Raw genomic sequence first — 20,182 nt, forward strand, 5'->3', positions numbered from 1 at the left:
AAAAATATGCTGATTACAAGAAAACTCGGAACTTTTGGCCCACTCATGACGACATGCTCCTTGTATTCATGCTTCTTACCTGCATCTCTCTCTCTCTCTCTCTCCACCAAGCATGTCTGTCCACAAATGAAGGCACACAATGCCAGACCCAAGTCGGGGAAGCAGGAAGTTAGCCACTTCGCAAATGATTTTTCCTGTTGTTTTTGTTTATTTTCAAGTTAGACAATTGGCAAATAATATATCAATCCCAACAATATGCCAGCAAAAATATTATAATCAAGTCACAACTTCAACAAGGAGAACAAACCCATCTCACTTTCATGTCTTTTCCAATCTACTCAGAAGGCCAATATCAAATAAGCACTTGCACACCTATAAAATCCCAGCCCTCCAAATCCAATACCCCATTCACTTTACAACACATAATATAGAGAGTTTCCCAAACTATTTCACAAACCAGTCATGGAAAGGGAGGATTATAGACAATTTGTATAGTCTTTCACAAACCATTTATTGAAGTCGTGGTGAAGGCAATTAGAACTCCCTTTCTGGGAAAAGATGCGGAGCAATTAGGGACCACACAAAGAGACCAGCGGTGGCCCACTGAGTGATGATCCGGACCCACACAGAGGGCCACCCAACATCGACAAGCTGGCCACTCTCACCAACCGAGCTCGACCAACCAGTCAGAAGCATAGCTGAGTACATGCTGGCTAGAGAGAAGATGAGGTGGAAGAAAGAGTAAGAGTATGAGACAGGCTTGGCCTCATGCTTCTTCTTGTCTTCTTGTTTCTCTAATTTGTCGAACGAAAGCAAAGGCTTCTCTGAACCTGAATCACATTGGCAACCATCTGTTAGCTCCTCTCTCTCTGTGGCCACACACAAATTGGATGTCAAGTGCATGGTAACTCTCTCTTTCCACACACAAATATTCAAGAGTATATTGTAAACTCCCCCCCCTCCTCCCGTTCTCTCTACACACACAAATTGGATGTCAAGGGTATTGTAAACTCTCTCTCTCTCTCTCTCTCTCTCTCTCTCTACACACACAAATATTGGATATCACGGGCATAGCAAACATTCTTCTATCACTTTGTTCAATACGAATAAGATTCATGAGGATAGAGTTGCAAATTTTGAGTCTCACGTTTATGGACAAAAGAAACTTATGTAGTAAAAGTGCAAATATACATGCATGAATACATGTTCATGTCCCTGCACATGTCTCGTTGCATGCGTTTCTACAGATCAATATGCATCGCTTTTCATTCCAGTATATTGCTCAAGCATGTTACTATAGGCCCTATACACACAAGCAAAAATTCAAAATTTCTACTTCATTGACCTAAAAAAGTAAATCAAAATAAAAATTCAAAATTTCTTCCATTTTTTCCTTTTAATAATTAAAAAAATATAGATCCCAGAATTATATACAGGCTTAAAACCCAATAACGTCAAACATGGTGGTACCACATGGGGTTTCATGTAATAGAAGAAACCATAACCGACCTGCACGTGGTGAGCTTGGGGGAGACAACAGAGTAGTCGAAGAGCCAGCACGAACAGCCGAATAGACAACAGAGAGAACTGTAGTAAGAAGACCCAATGTGAGGGTGCCTGTAGACACAGCTTTGGAGTGATGGTGAAGGCCATTGCACTCATAATCCCTTGGCTCACTAGATAGAGCACTATAGCACAGGTAAGTGCAGTATACTGATATTACTGAAGCAGGCAGGAGGCTACCATTCACCTGTTGAATTCCCGTAATAATTTTCAGCAAAGAAAACATTTACTATGTGAAAATGAACTGTATACATTTTTCACAATAAACTATAATCCATTAGACTACATGATTGTATAGTCCTTCAAGGTCATCAAAATCCAATGATGGAGGGTGATGTAGAGTGGACTGGCTGGAACGCAATGAGACCACAATGGTGGCTCCCAATCTCTCTCTCTCTCTCTATCCATAACCATTGTGATCATGGTATTTCTCTCTCTCTCTCTCTCTATCCATAACCGTGGGTAATGTATTTTAATTTCCATGAAATAAGGACATGGTATTTGCCAAAATATTAGAGAAGCCAGTCAAAAATAAATAAAGGCAGTTCCTGAGTTCCCTTTTTGGATTATCATAACCATAGATCTGACAAACCTAATGAATAGATAATGTCAAGAGACCAGATTTTGCCAGATCTTTAGACTTCTTTTTTCTTGTCATGCTTCATTTGTTTCCTCAAAAATGATGTGACTGCTTTCAAGCATATGTACTGTACATTCTTCCATCTTTTATACAACAGAAACATAGTTCCATCTTTTAACAGTCAATCTAAATATTTCTTTTTTTTGGACCATTGTTACAATACCATAATTCAAGTTTCTTGTTTCTGTCGGTACATCTTTCTAGTGTGAAAAATATTGATGAAACAAGTAATGTGTTAATGTGTATACAAGCATACATGGCAAAAATATAAATCCAGCAAGGAAGAAATGTGTACACACACATAGAAATCAAAATGATCAATACCATTCCAGAAAGGAACTTTTCATGGCCATTCCAGCAAGGAATTACCGTATTGATGCATAAGCACTTCTATGCCTATCTAGATACATAACAAATTGGTTATACAAAACAAAACCAGCTAAAATATATTAGGAGGCATCATTGATGTGAAACTTCAAAGTTAATTCTAAGTTAACTGGGACACAGGAGGTAATGGCATAAAGAACTAAGGCAAAATCTAGTACTTGAATACAGTCTCCACTGCTTCCATTATCACATACGAAATAAACCTTCATATGCGTTTAAAACTTTGCTTTCCTGGAGTCTGGACAATCTTAAAAGACATAATAAAATGGACATACAAAAATAAAACCAGCTAAAAGATACATATACTGACAACAACTTCCAATGGATTTCAATTTTCCATAATCATGGAAACATGTACCTTGGGATGTAGCGCAATAGCTGCAAAAACAAAAACAAGAATCAAAGTTGTGACCAGGAAAAATGTGTTGAGCCCACAATCATGTCCTGAAGGAGTGAACCAATGAAAGAGGAGCCCACCGAACGAAAATGTCCCTATGTAACAAACAAGTGACACAACAAACAATGCAATATACCTGCATGTAGAAGAGATGAGAGAAAATAAATAAGAAATGGAATTCATGGGAGAAGTAGAATCTAGGAGTTGATGAACAAAGTCCCATCCTATGAAATTATAATTAAAACTGTGACTATCAATTAGTTATTTACATAATCTTTCTAGGAAGAACTGACAATAGAGCAGGAACCTACCAGAACTGTTCATCTTTTTCAACCCAGTTTTCATTCCATGCATGCACAAAATCCAACAAGAGAACAACTTGAACAAGGAGAAACAATCCTGAACCGAATTTGGATATTGCCTCTGCCAGCAAGCAATATATTGTCAGCTTCTTACTCCAAAAAAATCAATCATGTTTATAGAAAAAACCCTTACTCTTCAAATCAACAAATCTATGACAACTAAACGAATAAGATGAACAACATAAACTTCCTTTTAGAAAACTACTGTCAAGTAATCAGATAAAAGGGACTGTTGATTGTAGTTGACCTTGAACATCTCCACAAGTGAAACATGGATGCTGTTCTAGACAAACAATGAAGAAAAAAGGGACAAATATAATATTCAAAAACATCATTGGTGCGGGAGAACTTAGCAAATGAAGTTTTTTTTCAAGTCTGAATTTAATCAGATACTGAGGGATTAGTACGGGGTATCAATGAAGTCAAATTTCTCAATACAAAAACTAAAAATGAAATATACTCACAAACTAGAATTGATAGTTTTCAATGGATGTCTCAACAGGTATAATCATCAAGGTTGCATATAGAAAAATCACTTACCGTAGAATTCGACAATTCCATTAGAGAGGAAAAACATCAAAATCACCACTATGCACCAGGTAACAATTTTAACCATCCATCCACCATGATGCAGGCTGTCTCTTGGATCTTTCTGGTTCTTCACCCCAATCATTATCACAGCAAGCAGAGTGAAAAATAGGAAGTTACCCAAGCTCACACGCAATACAGCATCGGTTTGAAACCACTCTCTATCGGGAGTATGGGCAAAATGATTAATCCCTGCACATTCCATAGAAAAAAATCAGCTTGCATCCTCAGGCATTGGTCCAGAACTTATCGGCAACCTTACAAATTTAAGACTCATATTAGATTCTCAAGCTCCAATATGTCAAGTATCAGGTACAAGGCACAAAGAGGCCCAGATCCAGCTATCAGATACAAGGCATGAAGAAGCTCAAAGGCCCCATATCATTAGCAGGCAATGATCTAGTTCACGGGGAATAATTCATGGTATAAGTGGCAAAGGAGGATAAAGCTCCACAGCACACCATATAGAACTGAAACAAGTTACTGCAGGAACAATCAGAGTTTGGAAGAAAAAGTGAAAACCTAATGAACTATATCAGAGAGCGATGGCAAGTAAAAAATGAAACATAACGAAGTACGTCAAAGAGAGCATTATCAAGAATAAAACCTAAGTTTTGACCGTAAAACTACACATTTAAGTTTTGACCGTAAAACTACACATTTGGTTTGATGTCTTCAAAATACTCTAGATCTACATCAATCTGGAGTTCATGTCAACTAGATCTAGTTTTTCTTTGCCAACCAACAGCTAGAACATTTTTTTTTTCTTGAAGACATCCAGAACATATATTTTTGTTCGGATATGTACTTATACTTTCCAGTGATAGGTAGAAATATTATGTAAAAAAGAGAATTTTCATAGTTTTTGTAGCAAAAGATACATGAAATGAAAAAAATAAATTTGCCTGATTTACGTTAGAATTAAGGCTGTATGGATCAGAAAACCCACTGAAATTTGATAGAAATCGACTCAAATAAGCACAGTTCTCTTCGATTTTGGTTGACTATGAAGAACACATGAACCCTAGGCTTTTGATGCAAAATCAATACATTATCATAGTCTATTCAACAAATCGGAGAAATAATATTATGGAGATTAGAGGATCCTCAAATCAAACCAAAAAACAGCAATTTGGATTGAAATTGAAGTTGAAACTTCCAAAGAAGCAGATTTTTTCAAAACCAGCAAAAAACCGCATTTTTCGATCGCCAAATCAAGGGGAGAAATTCGCAGATGAGTGTAATCGAAAACACTGTTTTTATAGCCATTTCTCAATGATTTCTCACCAATAGTAGACTGAAAAAGGTGGGAAAGTCGATCAAAAAGATCCAAAAGCAAGTTTCATCACGTGAAAGCCTCGAAAATTGGGTTCCCCCCTGGAATCGCCAATTCCAGGGGGGACACAGCTGGTGCCCGATATATCATGGGAACCGGTTCGGGTGGGATGATACCCGATCCGGATCGGTCAATTATGATCCGGATCGGCGATTATTTAAAACTTGATGTGAACTAAGATTTTGAATGGTTCCAATAGCATGCCTTAGAAAAAGATCTTTATCCTTCTTGTAACTAGACACCATCTCTTTAAACAAGGACATCATACTTCCCATCATCTTTTCCATATTTCAAATTGCTAGCAACAATACTGGAAATATCTTCATATGTTGTTCGATCAGTTTCATTTGAGTTTCCTTAGACCACTAATCTCTGAATCAATTTTTGCTCACTAGGGATTAAAATATATCCAACTTAAGAACAACAAACCATGATTTGAGGAAATTTTGAGAACTGATCGCCCCTTTTTGAGAAAATTTTGTGCAAACAGATTCTCAGTGCACGACGTTATTTCATTATTAAGAGTTCCAAGATTCATCATATATATGGAGGATCACTGATATTACGGAAGTCATCAATATAACTAGCAATAAATTTCATCTAGATCTTATAGCCCACAGCTCAAGATGAGGAGGTGGAGAGTTCATTTACTATGACAAATATCTTTAATTTGTGTGACAAAAGCTTCATATGTGTCTTAATTTGTCCAACCCATTAGTGCGACCAGGTTTCTAAAAACTGGTGATCCGGATCGAAATTGCCCGATCCGGATCAAGTTTCGGTGATGACTGACACGGTTCTCGGTTGGAACCAAGATTTGTTCAGGGTCCCATGGAACCGACGGGGTCTGTCAGGGAACCGGGCAATCCGGACCGACTGGATTGCCTAGTTCCCACATTTCCTTTATGATTTTTTTATTTTTTATTTTTTCAGTCTTTTTTTTTTTTTTTGGTCTACCGATTCTCACACTGGAGAATTAGTCCTATTGCCAATCCGGATTGGCAATTCACCAATCCATACCAGTTTCCCAGATGGCCAGTTTAATGGGCTCTAAAACACTAGGTTTCACTGATATAGCTTTTATTGATGCTTCGGTGAACAGTTAATTATAAACAAATTATACTTAAATTTGCCTTTTATGCTACATAATGACAAGGGTTTGCAATAGGCAAAATATTCATCTATACAGTGTCCCTATAGACAATTCTATGCTTAGGAGTAATTTCTCTCAATTATAACCTAATATAATACCAATATAAGGTAAAAACCCATTAAACACGTGAATAACAAGTAAAGATTTAGGTGAGAAATTCGATCATAATTAGAAACCAAATGAATATATAACTTCTTTTTAATGATAATGCATCTTTGGCAACAAATTTTCACACTCCAAAACTGAAAGAAGACCACATTCTAGTTACAACACAATTAGAGAGACAGAGAACAATGTTCATAACCATTCCACAAATGCTTTTGGTAATCATAAACCATCTAAATTCTAAAGACACACATCCAAAATTCGACATATCCACAAAAGCTTCCAAGGACTTCCAAATCATAAAAGAATTTTTCTATAAATAAATCAGAGTGCCATACTTACATGGAAGCTTCTCCATTAAAGGAGCGGCAACTTCTCTCAATATCCATGACACAATCAGAGACAGTGCAAAGAGACCACAATACGCTATTCGTGCTGAACGTCGGCTAATCCCTCCAACCACCGACCTGCAAGCCTCGCATGCACAAGCTGCACAGCACGAGGCAAGGCAAGAAGCCGCCCACATTTTGCTCCGATCAAGAGAGAGTCTTTTTTCTTTTTTGAAAACCTATTAGTGAACTTCTTGAGCACCTATTAAACCCAAAGGAAGGTAATGAGACCAATTAATTGTGAAATATGAGAAAATATTTACAAATTCACAATAAGGGATGAACTAAGAAGATAAAACTAGAAACAAATAAATAAAATTATTATTTCCAGGTCAATACACCATCGATTCGAAGGACATAAATGGAAAATAACAATCTGTTAAACACACAAAAAATAATATAGTCAATCCTCACACCCACAATGCACAACAATGATCAAAGGCCAGCCATCAGAGCACAAATAAAACATACAGCCACCAACAAAAATGTCAATTTTCCATAGCAACCATTAGATGTGACCATTCACAAGAATCAAATTGGAAAATTAACTGCCCGTGTCCAAGCTCAGGTGGTCAGGATTAAAAGTAAATAACTATGCAGTCAAAATTACGATTCAAACAATACTCAACAAAATTTGAAGTCAAATGTTGGCACACAACATAGGTGCTCGGTGTGGCTATTTGATTTTTAATTAAGCAGCATTTAAATACTAATTTCAAGTGAATATAATAACCATTATGGCAATTGAATTACACAAGTGCACACCAATAGTACAACGTAATTCCTGAGACTGATAAGTGCATGCCAAGAGAAATCTAATAGTCAAATTTCAGAAACAGATGGCAAGCACAATTGATTGATCAATCCTAAAAAAAATCCCCATGAAAGCCATTTATTATAAGGTAATTAACACAGGTCAATAATAAATAGAACTTAAAAGAACCATGAACTAAGAAGTATCCAAAACCAATAAAATCAAAGCCCAAACACGAAAACCTGGAAAGACAAATAGATTAATCCATCAAAAAGATATGAAAAATAAAGGAATTAAGGGAAACGTAGCCCTGGAAACCATGTAGCAATAAAGAAACCCTAATTTGTAAAAAGGAACACATCAAGAAGATCGATGTTCCCGATATAAATCACCCGCAAATCTCCACAAAGGTAAAAAAAAAAACTGAATTACAAGAAAAATTGGCATTTTTTTCATGATCGAATGTAAAGTTGATTATTTTACTAAGATTAAGAAAAATACAGAGAAATTGAGGAGAAAGAGACCGACCTTGAGAACCTTCTTCCCACAAGACGAAGCTGCCTATTTTTGTTCACTTTTCCCATTAAATAACTTGGGTCGACGAAAAATGACGAAAATAACCCCCCACAGAACGAGAAGTGCGGGATATTTCTTTCGTGCCCTTAGCGTGATGCCTTGGGGACTATATAGTATGCAGGCTTGCAACACACGTGCAAACGTTTTACGGAGACAAAATTGGTCCGTGAAGATGCATTTAAAAAAAAAGGAAAAATATATAAATGGATCATTCAGCGAAGTCACAACTACTTTTGTCCACATATTTTAAAAATATCTTACAAGATCATCTCGTGTAAAACTCAAAGGATTTTCATTAAATTTGACACAGATTTTAAAAAAAAATCAAGTTTCTCTCTCATGTGACAACTTTTAAATCAAGTTCTATATCTATGTGATAACTTTTCTAGATATTTATGTCAAATTTAATAGTGACTATTTGAGTCTTATATACATGGGTATGAGAACGTCTCATAGGATCATTACTCTATTTTAAATGGGAAAGGTTTCTACATTTTCTCTACAGCATAGAAGTTATATCTCCCTTACCATACAGCCGTCCAATTTTGATCAAGAGAATTATTTATTGTTTGATCTTAGATCCAACGTCTCAAAGTATTTTATTTTTAGTTTTTTTTATACAACTTTTATGAATATGAAATTTGATAAGTGCTATCTTCTCATTGGGGCGCACCTATAAAAAATATTAAAAATAAATTTTCTATAAAATATAATAACCAAAATACCCCTTAAAAATTTCAAAAGTATTTTGGTCATTTTATTTTATTGAAAATATTTTTATATATATTTTTTGCTAGTGCAAGTTTAATAGAAAAATGGACGTAATTTAATGTCAAAATAGTATATAGAAAAATAAAATTTTGGATTCTATGAAGCATCACCTCAAAAATGTAAATTGTATATTGGTAGACGTTATGCGGTTATTAGAATTCTACTCACCAATTTCCAAATTTGAAATTTAAATAGAAACAAATTATTTAAGAAATAAGATTCATAATTCAAAATAAAAGATAATAAAGTGTCATATTCCTTACTGAAAATATAAAAAAAATAAAGGAATTCACATAATTTCATCCTATGTGAAAATAAAATTTAGGGTTTTATTTATTACGACTCTAAGTGGTTTTTACGACTCTATATCTATTGTATAAGTTATATTTTGATTTTTGCTTTTAAAATGGGAAAATGGTGAAACAAGAAAGTTCATAATTTTAAATTTAATTAATCGTACTTTTTATTTTACTTAACAATACTTAAAGAAAATAAAAATATCAAAACATATCTTAGTCCCTCGCATGCATGAAAACTTTTAAGTGTGAAATAGAATTGAGGGCAAAAGATATGCAAGGAAACCTTATTTAATATTAGAACTCTATTGTTAAGGTGAGTGTCATACTTTGTGAGGACCAATCCCAAAACTAGGGCTAAATTAAATAAAACCAACGGCTCTACTGCAATACGATGAGGCACATGTTCTAAGAAATTTCGTATTTGTAATATCGATTGAGAGTTAGACTATAGCTTGTTTCATGCATAGAGGCATCAACCAAATTGTAAATCATATAAAATTTGAAAATGCCAAATTGATTTTAAAAAATGTAAAAATTATAATTTAAGAAATGTATATTTCCTTAGAAAATGAAAAAATAAGTTCAAAATAAATTTAGAAGGAAAATTTTTACATAACGTACATATCTTAAAATGTAGAATTACGGTGTACCCTCTAAAATCCTTTGAAAATGTTGTTGTGATGCGAGAAGACATCTTATATAAACTTTCATATATATATATATATATATATATATATATATATATATATATATATATGAATATATATATATTATTTGTATATTATTTGGACCTAGACCCAGACCCGACCCATCGGATCCCATTTTTGGACCCATACCTGGACCTGGTTCGGGTCTAGATCCATTGCCACCCCTAGTATATATTATTTAAAAGTAATGACCCTCTTTTATACCAATCACTTAATTTGAGAAAGTTCATTCATCCAAGACAAGGTGTACCACATAGGGGTGGCAACGGGTTGGGTCGGGTTGGCACCATAACGACCTAGACCCGAAAATATAGTGTGGAGCCCAGACCTTACCTCAAAAATTAAAAAGTATCTATGTATTTAATTATATTTAAATATAATTCATATATTGGGACCTGAAAAAATATTACCAGACCCATACCTCGACCAGACCCAATTGGACTCGGACCCAAACCCAAATAGTGTTTGGATCTAAGATTTGGACATGGACCCAATCCGCCGGCTCCAATTTTTTTAACCCATACTTGAACCTAGATTGGGTCTACTCCTTGGGTCCAATGTCGGGTCTGGGTCCATTGCCACCCCCAACTGCCACACCTTCAACACTATGTTTGGACCTAATTTTTTGTGTATTCAAGCCTGCACCATCTTGGGAATGTGTCTAGAGCCATGTAGAACCTTTTCTGCATCAGTTGGTGCTCAAATTCAGCCTGATTTGATCATAAAATGTTGGTAGTTCGTCCAAAATCATATTAATTTTAAACTATAAATACCCTATTATAGAACCCACACTGGAAATCCACAACCCTAATGTGAATCCCAAAGCCTTTTTTTTTTCATTCCTAAGATTTTCTCAAACTTTAGCTTAGAAAACCCTAATTAAGTTCCAATCACCCCCAATTAGGCGTATCTCACTCACCACATTCAACACTAATTGCCCCAATTAGGCACCAAATCCTAAGGTACATTTGTTGTGTCCTTTCACAGAGTTTGGAAGCTGCGGCTTCTATTGGTTACCATGAAATGGTGGCCTCCAAAAACCAATCAATTGATGATTTTTTTTGCCGCTGGAAGCAGGGGCTTCCAAATAGCACTTCCACTCCTACAAAACAAATATGGGAGTGCTATAGTTTGTGGAAGCCACGGCGTCTGGAAGATGCAGCTTCCATGAAACAAACATGCTCTAGAAACTCTAATTACTTCTAGCTAATGAATATTGAGGCCCTAATTTCATTAGCTTTCATCCTATTTTCAGCTCAAAGACCCTACTTCCTCTACATATCAACCTTTATATATCTTATACTCATATGGATTCCCCTTTATTATCTTTCTTTCTTACACATTTCATCATTATCGTCAAAATCTTTTCCCAACTAATTAGTATCGGCCACACAGATCATGGTCTACTATTATGCTCTATAAATGGTCATACCCTCTGTGAAGCCATAGGTCTAATCCAATTAAACCTCATTCAAAATGTCTCATAATTAACTTCAAACCAATTCCATATCATTATATTGGGAATCAGCCTCTACACGTATAATCTTATTCAATTTGATTTTGTTTCCACATGCCCCGATGTTTCATCGCAACGACTCCAAAGAGGTACACTTTCTCTATCTTTGTCATTTTCTTGATTAATTTTCATGTTTTAATTTGATTATCATAACATTTATGTCTATATGCACATTGGAGAAGGTAGATAAGAAATCTCCCATCTCAAATGCATGTTCAAAGTAAAAAAACGTAAGTATTGAAAATATTAAGTAAATCTAAGTCTGGTCAAATTACGATTTACAAAGTGTCAAAATCTTATGTTCTTTCTTAATTACTCACCAGCTAGATCTCACCTAAGAACATTAAAAGAAATACTATTTAAAAATTATGAACTAAAATAAATATAATAAGATTATAAATAAGCTAAAAGAAGTAAAAGGTGACAACCATAATGAAAGTAAAATGAAAATTTAAAAACTTTTACAAGCATAAACAATTTTTGTACTAATTTTATTTAAAGGTAACTACTTTTATTAAAAAGTAATTCTCCATTAAAGAAGATATTCACCCTTAAGGTTTAAATTTATTCCTCTTATTTCTAGTATCCATTTGTTTCTGTCGTCATTTCTTTTCTCCATTTGTTTCTCTTTTTCATTACATTTTGGTTTTTATGGAGGAGTACAATCGGAGAATTTTTCAGATGAAGGTATCAAGCAAAGAACAATTGATAAGAAAGATCGCCTCTCATATTTATGAGTTAGCAAATGCCAAAGCCTGGGCCCTCTGTATATCAAACAAAACAATAATTGGCAATTTACATATCACATGACGTTAATATAAATCTAAGTCCCACATCCCGATTACATGGTATTTTCTTCGTCCAAACCATTTTAAGTTGAATGCTGATAGGGCTTCTTTTCAAAACCCAATGCTAGCAGTCGATGATGGTGTCATAAAAAATGGGGATGGTGATTTTATTGTTGCTTTTGCCACACCTTTTGGTATAGCATCCGGCAATTATGTAGAAATTTTTGCCAACCATTCAGCCTGACTGTTTCCCTTTGTAGATTGAAAGCGATTCTTATTTAACAGTTAATTTTATTTGAGATCATCGTAGAGCCCCTTTGTCTCTTCACACAATAGCAGTTGCAGATATAGACTTACAGATCGTTTGTGGTCCATTTCCCGCATATATTGAGAAGTCAATGTAGTGGTTGATGCACTTGTCAAGAAGGCCTCAACCTTTTCTAATGCAACCAATTGGCGTTCTAGACTACCGGATTTTATTTATCTCTTTACTTCGTGATTTGGCACAATTACCCTACTACAGGGTTGTAACTATGTGACATGTATTTTTTTATCTTTATTAATGAAAAACGGGCAGGGCCCTTTTCCTCCACTGATTTACCAAAAGAAAAATACTTTTATTTTTTATTTTAGCTCTACTATTTATATCTCTGCCTCGGTCAAATATGCATGAATTTTGGTTTTATAAGACTGATAAGAGGAAAAGAAAGAAAAATAAAAGAGAAGAGAATTACCTAGCCAAGCCCACGAACCCAGAACATGGAGCGGATGCATAGAATGAAATTGTTGGATTATATATCGGTCCTCCAATTGCGACCCCAGATCAAAGTGACGGATTGTATATTTTAGTTTAGTTCCAACCTAAAAAGAATGTATTGGTCTTCTCTTAATGCTTGAATGTTGAATGTCTTGAAATGTTGAATAGATGGTGAAAGGATCTAGGGTTAAAAAGATTCTAGATCTATCATCTTCTCAAACCTTTAGGAGCTTTCTCCAACTCTTTAAAGACTTCTACAATTATTCCAAATATCTCTTAGAGTTTCAAAACCGCTGTTAATTTCTAAAGGTTCTTTGAAGGAGCAATCTTAATTTTAAGAGGCTCTTTTGGAGATCTTTAGGAGTTTTATAAGCTTTCTGTTAATTTTTAGAGGCTTCATGAAGCCTTTGAGATTTTGGATGGTTTAAAGGAAAAGGTTTCTATACTTTCTCTATTATATAGAAGATATATACTTGTGTAAAAGGACCTTATTTATGGACTTTAAGGGGCTGAGTGCAGAAAAAACTGGCTCGGATCATGATCTAAATCTAATAAAAACCCGTGTAGATCTAACATAAAACCGTGGACTATTTTAAAATTAGGAGAATAGTTTTTACTTTGGAACAGATGATCCTTTCTGAAATTATCAAGGTATCAAAAAACACAGCCTGCCTGACGCCCAGGGCGCAGTACCTAGGCGGACACCTAGGTTCGTGCCCTTTGGTGCAATAAGTTTGGAGATTGAGGGTTTTTTTTGTTTTTTTTTTCTTACTTACTTTTGGGTTAAAAAATAAACCCCATAACATTTTTATACAAACTTGTGGTCAAACCTTTGCCCTTTTGGGCTAATTTAAAAATCGAAAACTCCTCACGGCCCTGGGCGCCCACCCAGGTACAACTGCCTGTGTAAAGCCGTCTGGTTCAAGGCGTGCGTTTTTTGTTGAGGCCGTCTAAGCGGGTACCTAGGTGCCAGACGGACCGTTTTTTAAAACCTTGAAAATTGTTTAGTACTTTATCTATAATATTTCAACAGTAGATTGGATATGTGTGTTTATTGATACATGTGAAAGGTCATGGGATTTTTTATATAATTTATAAGAAGAAAACTAGCATAATTTGGATCATTTTTAATTTTATATTTAGATTATAAAATGTTATATTTATTTAGGTAACGATTCCAGACGTATTAAGCCAAAATGGGTTAAGGATGATCAAGTGGCTTTTTCCAAGGTTTTGGTTCAAGTTTTATTTCCAAACCTTCCCCTTTTCCAATCAATTTTCAATTACAGCAAATGGATTCACCCTTAAGGACTCGCTTGTAACAAGGGTCCTATTCTAGAATATATTTCTCATGTGTCCACCTTTAACTCCGACTTGAAAATATAGAATATATTTACCTACTAATGTTTTATGAATGATTTATTTTTATGACTTGATGCAAGACATCTCAGCCAATGTTGTTAAGGGCTCAAGGGTGTTTGTTTTCTCTCTCTTACAATGTCAATTACGATAGTTAGTATTTTTACATTTCTCCATATGCCATGCGTGATTTGAGCTCTCTCTCTCTCTCTCTCTGGTGCAGTTTTCGCAGTGCCTTGTAACTTTTGGGAGGCCGAGACTATGTTTTTAAGCGGCAACAGTGTTTGAAAAATCGAACGGGCATCAGAAACCGGCTAAGGGCCTGGTCCAATTAACCTGTAAATCGGCTGGTTCAATCGGACTAACTAGGCAAGTCCCGGCCAGTTTAAAAAGTATTAAAAAATACAAAAAATATATCTTAAACATGATTAAACAGAGAACCTCTAATGTAGTTGAAAAGTAGTAAAAAAAAAAAAAAAAAAAAAGGATTTTAAAAAAAAAATTGATCTTAGGGGTATTTTTGAAATTTTTTAAAAAGATGGAAAAATTAAAAATTAAGTATTTATGACCAAAACACTTTCTAATCTTTATCAAAATGTTAAACGATATTCAAAAATATAATACAAACAAATTTCTTATTTTTTAGAATTTTATATATATTTTTTAAAATTTTTTAAAAATACCTATTTGGACCACCAAAACCGGATCAGCCAATGCCCAATTCCAAGTTGAACTGGCCGAGTTTGCGAATACTGTGCTGCAATTTAAGTTTCACCATAGAACTATTATGGTTATTTATACAGTGGGATTGTATATGATGAGAGCATTTACTTTTCGCTCACATTTGTTGCACCATTTTGAGCCGTGAGATGTCAATAAGAAAATCTGATGGACTTGGAGTGGAGGAATGACACGTTCTGTCCATTGTTATGGACATCTCACAGCTAAAATTGTGCTAAAAATGCCGTTCTCTCATCATTTATGTTTCCTTTTCTACTTTCCAATTTGGGATATCACAAAGTGGTAGGTGCATCTTTATCACATATAGCCAAAGTTATGTTTGGGTATTTGTGGCCTCATGTGCTTTTATTCATGTAATATAAAGGAAATTATATTCCTTTTATATATTTTATCTCCTTGTGGACAGTTTTTTTGAGGGAGTAAAATGTAGGACCTGGTCTCATGACTTGTGAGAGATGACTTATTTGGCATTCAAAAAAGATATATCTCTCTCTCTCTCTTCATGCAGGTAAAATGGCTCAGGTTTAAAAGTAAATTACATACGGTCTCGAAATAATTATTTAAAATACGAAATGATCAGATTATAGGCAAAAATTACAAGGTCGGTTAACTTGAGCTTTTTATTTTTTTCAAAACTATCCTTCGATCTGAGGATGGACAGAAGTAGGGCAATGGCCAAAGATTTTGGAGCAGTGCTCAGGCAGTCCGAGTTTAAAATCGTTTGACCGCACAGCAAAACCCTACTAGAGAGGTCTGATGTCCCCATCCTTGGACCATTGTTTTTCTCAAAAAATAAGAAATAAGATATGTTCTTAGGATGGGGACCTTGGTCCGTTGTTTTTTACAAAAAATAAGAAAGAAAGAGCGGTCCGAAGGTGGGGACCTCAGACCGCTCAGGAACTGAGGCTTGTTCAATCCAGAGGGCGATTTGAGGAGTCTAAACGCAGACCGCTTGGGCAATGCCCTTAAAGCTTGGGGCACTGCCCTACTAATGAAAAACTAAAAAAAAAACAAAATTAATATACAGTCTGAGGATGTAAATGTTGGAAATGTGACCTATTAGGCATTTTTCTGCCATAAATTTATTTTTTCAATAATAGTACAAAAGCCATATTGAAGTATATGTGAAATCCCATTTGGTTAATATGAGGCAATGTCATATACTTCGATCCATTTCTTAGCTTTAATAGGATGTTACACTGGAGGGAAAACCCAATGTCACTTGAGGGAAAACCCAATCGTGTATTTGGATTCCTTATAAGAATTTGTTTTTATATTATATATATACAAAGTTTATTTAATTTCTAAATGTATTTTATCAAATTGTGGGAATGCTTGGATGGCATCCTATTATGCTAGTCATTAGTAAACTAATGACAGGTTTAGCTCATTACATAAGATTAACAGTTTAGTGACAACTTATTAATCACAATTAGCTTGACACTTAGATTTCAACTCCTATAGGCCATGAATGTGAGAGTTACAACATAAATATGCTCTCTTTAAAAGGAGGTTAACCCCTCTAAAAAAAATAGAGAAAATGATAAAAAAGAGATATATAAGGTGAATGAGATTCACCTAAAATAACTCTCAAGGTTGCTTATCACTAGATGATTTGCTCTATAGGATATAGTATAGAACTTCAAGCCCTCGTGTGATTTAATGATAGATCTGGGTAAGTGCTTTATCGATTTTATTTATTTAGTGTTTTTTTTAACTAGGACTAACATGAAACCTCGGACCGAAGGGCAATTTTTGAAAAATAAAAAACCACCGGTTGACCAACCTTCCTTGTAATTTTCGCCTAAAATCGGATCATTTCATATTTTTGGACAAAGTTTTTGGGTCCGTAAGTAAATCACTCCAGGTTTTAAGTATGGCCTAAGTGAGGCCTAAGGTACTTCCAGTTTTTAATCTCTCTAAAATAATTGTGCAACCTTCACTGCATCTAACAGTTAACTTAAGCCTGAAAACTATTTCATCCGTTTGGTATCTTGCATGTGAGGGACAATTCAATTCACACCAGCTCTACCGAATGCAATAAAAAAAGGAAAGCAATAAGTCTATACAAGGAGTAAATAAGATGAACAAACAAGGACAGCTGAATTTAGTATATGACATGATAGTGTCCCATGGTCTTTGGACTCCATATTCAAACACTCCTTTTGATATTATCACAACAAACATATGAAATATATAATCAATACCAACACACTTTAAAACACCACCAACTTGCATAAAACCCATCTATAGGCATCACACTTAGCCAATTAAAAACCTAATTATTCTCTCAAGTTGGCAAACTATAGATCATTAGGCTTCCCATGCAATACAAGCATTTGATCTATAGATATTTTTACAGTAGTCTAGAAGACCTACACTTAAAACTTATGGTATTCCAATTGGTATAATAGGATAAAAATAGTAGCTAGTAGGAGCCAAACCCCATTCTCTTGGCACAGGAAGATCAATAGTTTTGGAAGACTTGCTACCATCTTGCTTTGTGTCTTCTACCTTGAAATCAGGCTTTATCTTTCTGTTAGCCATTGAGACACAGTCAGAGGAGGAGAAGCTCAATGGAGTGAAGAGTGCGTAGTATGAAGATGATGGATCTTTGTGATATTTAGCACTTTTCACAAACTTTGAAGCCTGGTTATTCTTGAATGAGCATAGCTTGTTGCGGGGACCGAGAAGGCTCGCATAGCAAGTGTCTTCAAGAGGAGCACTGGTTTTGCTTGTTGTGATTTCGGCTTTGAAAGAACCGGTGCGGTCTGTCACCGCTAGGATTGGCTTCTCACTGTCGCATTTGATGACCAGTCCAACACCTGAAAAAAAATGCCGCTACATATTAGAGCCATTATATATTATATATAAGCTCTAGGCAGAGGTGTTCAGGGGTGGTGGGTCGCCATGATGCCTAGAGTTCCATTCTTTCTAAATCTCAATTTAACATTTAAAAACAAAAAAAACAAAAAAGTAGAATTGACAAATTGGTTAGATTTTAATGCCACATAAATGGACCTCCTCTCTACAAAAAAACCAAGAGAGGGAGAGAGAGTTTCCATTGCTTTACAAGAACACTTCATGGCAAATGCATGTGGACACAAACACACACTTGTGTGGAGTTTATGGGCTTGAAAGGAGTTCATTCTATTTACAAGAACATTAGGAAACTCATGCGACAAAAATATGCAAGGGAGAGAGAGAGAGAGAGGGACCCCATTTCAACAAAGAGAGATAAAATTCAAAAAATAACTGAAATAGTGTAGCCTAGAACACACGCACACAAATGTGTGTACGTGTGTATATGTGTGTCCTGTATGTGTTATATATGTATGTGTGTGGAGAGAGAGAGAGAGGAGAGAGAGGGGGGGAGAAGGAGAGAGAGAGAGGGGAGAGAGAGAGGGGGGAGAAGGAAAGAGAGAGATTGAAAATTTAGGAGTCGTGTGTGCCAAGTAAATGAACCATGAGCTTGATGCTTGGTGCAATCCAGGCAAGAGATTTGGTCTTCAACGACATGGGCTGAAGCAAGGTGGGAAGAGGAGAAAGAAAGCAAGAAAACAAGTGCAGATAGAGCAATGGAGGCCATAGCAAGAGGAAATGAGCTAGGGTTTTCAGTATTGGGATGGCTTAAACAAAGGGGAGCATGCCTCCTATATATACACCACTTTAAATTTTGGTGCACATAAAAGCATGGGGTCGAGGAAGTGTAAATAGTAGACAGGATCGGTTGGGAGTTTAATTGTGCCGGAATTATTGGATGGGGCCTATTAGACAGCAATATACGGAGTACGGACAGGATAGAGCAATGAAGGGGATGGTTTGCTCACCCACATTTTCTAGTATTCCACCCAATGTTTTATAAATAGAGCCAATGACTGCAAACTAGGCCCAAGACTCAGAATCAGGCCTGACCTGAGCGAAGTAACTCGGCCGAGTCTGAGCCATGTGCATGTCAAAAATAGCCTAAAAATTTCAAAAACAAAATGGAAGAAATATGTTGAAATTAAGTAAAAATAGGAAAAAATAAAATAAGTAATCAAAATAATTAGAAGTCCATAAAAATAAGTGACAAAATTGAATTAAAGGCCTACAAAAGTCCAAGTATAAAGGGAAAATTATGCCCCTACCATTTTATTTTACCGTTATTACATAATGGTCTAAAAATATGTGATATTTATGTGGAGGTCTTTTTCTCTAGATGTTTCTGTTTTTATCAAGTTTGTTCCTAGTCAAATGTTAGAAATGTCAGACCACCAAAAAAGTAAGGTTTAAATATAGAACCATTGGATTGCCTTAAAGCTTCAAAAAATGAGGTCTAACTGCGGTCTTTAGAAACATTGGACTGCCTTAAATCTTCAAAAAATGAAAATGAGGTCCAAACGTTATATCAGACCGTGGGAAAATTTGACAAAAAAATAAAAAAATTTGAGCGACGCTTCCTTTCAAATAATAACAACCTATTTTGAAGCCTCTTAACGGTTTAAGAAACCGGTACGTATGTAAATTTCCCAAGTATATAAAAGATAGTTACTGAAAATTTTGATTTATATTTTAAAATATTTCAAAAAATAAATAAAAATTACATGCAATAATAAAAGCTCGCAAATCACTATAAAAACCATACAAATTAGACAATTTCTGAAGATTTTTCAACAAAACCAATGACTTTTTTATATAATCCTTAACCGGGGCGAGTTGTCCCGAAAACTTGCTCCGGCTGAGGCCAAGTTATTCAGCCGAGTAAACTCGGACTCGGCCAAGTCCTCGAATAGTGATTCCAGCACCAAAAAACATGTGGAATTTAAGTTCACGAGAAACCTTTTGGTAGGATTACTAAGAAAATGGGTGACCAATTACCCCTGTAGTTTTTAATGATTTTTTGTTTGAAGTTAGAGGAAAGGAGCCTAGAGGATCACAGATGTAGACACGAAAGGCTCATGTAGAACTACTGACCCCTATAAATCCTGTGTCCTTGATTTGAAGAATGACTG

General features: G+C 35.3%; 2 protein-coding genes across 2 annotated transcripts; both read right to left on the bottom strand.

Moving 5' to 3' along the window:
* Positions 1–241: 241 nt before the first annotated feature.
* On the bottom strand, positions 242–8,233 carry LOC18435315 (Serinc-domain containing serine and sphingolipid biosynthesis protein). The gene is made up of 7 exons (XM_006845361.4): positions 8,203–8,233; positions 6,874–7,122; positions 3,890–4,129; positions 3,299–3,410; positions 2,949–3,123; positions 1,510–1,750; positions 242–830 (listed from the first exon to the last, which is right to left on the bottom strand). The coding sequence occupies exons 2-7, from the start codon at positions 7,055–7,057 to the stop codon at positions 535–537; spliced, it is 1,248 nt and encodes a 415-aa protein (XP_006845424.1). The 5' UTR covers positions 7,058–7,122; positions 8,203–8,233; the 3' UTR covers positions 242–534.
* Positions 8,234–17,339: 9,106 nt separating this feature from the next.
* Positions 17,340–18,818, bottom strand: LOC18435316 (Pollen Ole e 1 allergen and extensin family protein). The gene is made up of 2 exons (XM_006845362.4): positions 18,654–18,818; positions 17,340–18,013 (listed from the first exon to the last, which is right to left on the bottom strand). The coding sequence occupies exons 1-2, from the start codon at positions 18,775–18,777 to the stop codon at positions 17,577–17,579; spliced, it is 561 nt and encodes a 186-aa protein (XP_006845425.1). The 5' UTR covers positions 18,778–18,818; the 3' UTR covers positions 17,340–17,576.
* Between the last annotated feature and the right edge of the window lie 1,364 nt (positions 18,819–20,182).

Source organism: Amborella trichopoda, chromosome 12, assembly GCF_054954075.1.
Source record: "Amborella trichopoda isolate Santa Cruz 75 chromosome 12, AtrichopodaSantaCruz75HAP2 v2.0, whole genome shotgun sequence".
Classification (NCBI taxonomy): Eukaryota; Viridiplantae; Streptophyta; class Magnoliopsida; order Amborellales; family Amborellaceae; genus Amborella; species Amborella trichopoda.

What these genes read in the sequence shown, in the direction of transcription:
- LOC18435315 (XM_006845361.4), bottom strand. Translation starts at nt 7,057, where the DNA reads ATGTGGGCGGCTTCTTGCCTTGCCTCGTGCTGTGCAGCTTGTGCATGC. An exon ending in TTTAATGGAGAAGCTTCCAT is followed by an intron (nt 4,130 to 6,873) that starts GTAAGTATGGCA and finishes TGGAATGTGCAG; the next exon opens with GGATTAATCATTTTGCCCAT. An exon ending in GAAAAAGATGAACAGTTCTG is followed by an intron (nt 3,124 to 3,298) that starts GTAGGTTCCTGC and finishes TTCTACATGCAG; the next exon opens with GTATATTGCATTGTTTGTTG.
- LOC18435316 (XM_006845362.4), bottom strand. Translation starts at nt 18,777, where the DNA reads ATGGCCTCCATTGCTCTATCTGCACTTGTTTTCTTGCTTTCTTTCTCC. An exon ending in CACCAAGCATCAAGCTCATG is followed by an intron (nt 18,014 to 18,653) that starts GTTCATTTACTT and finishes ATTTTTTTTCAG; the next exon opens with GTGTTGGACTGGTCATCAAA.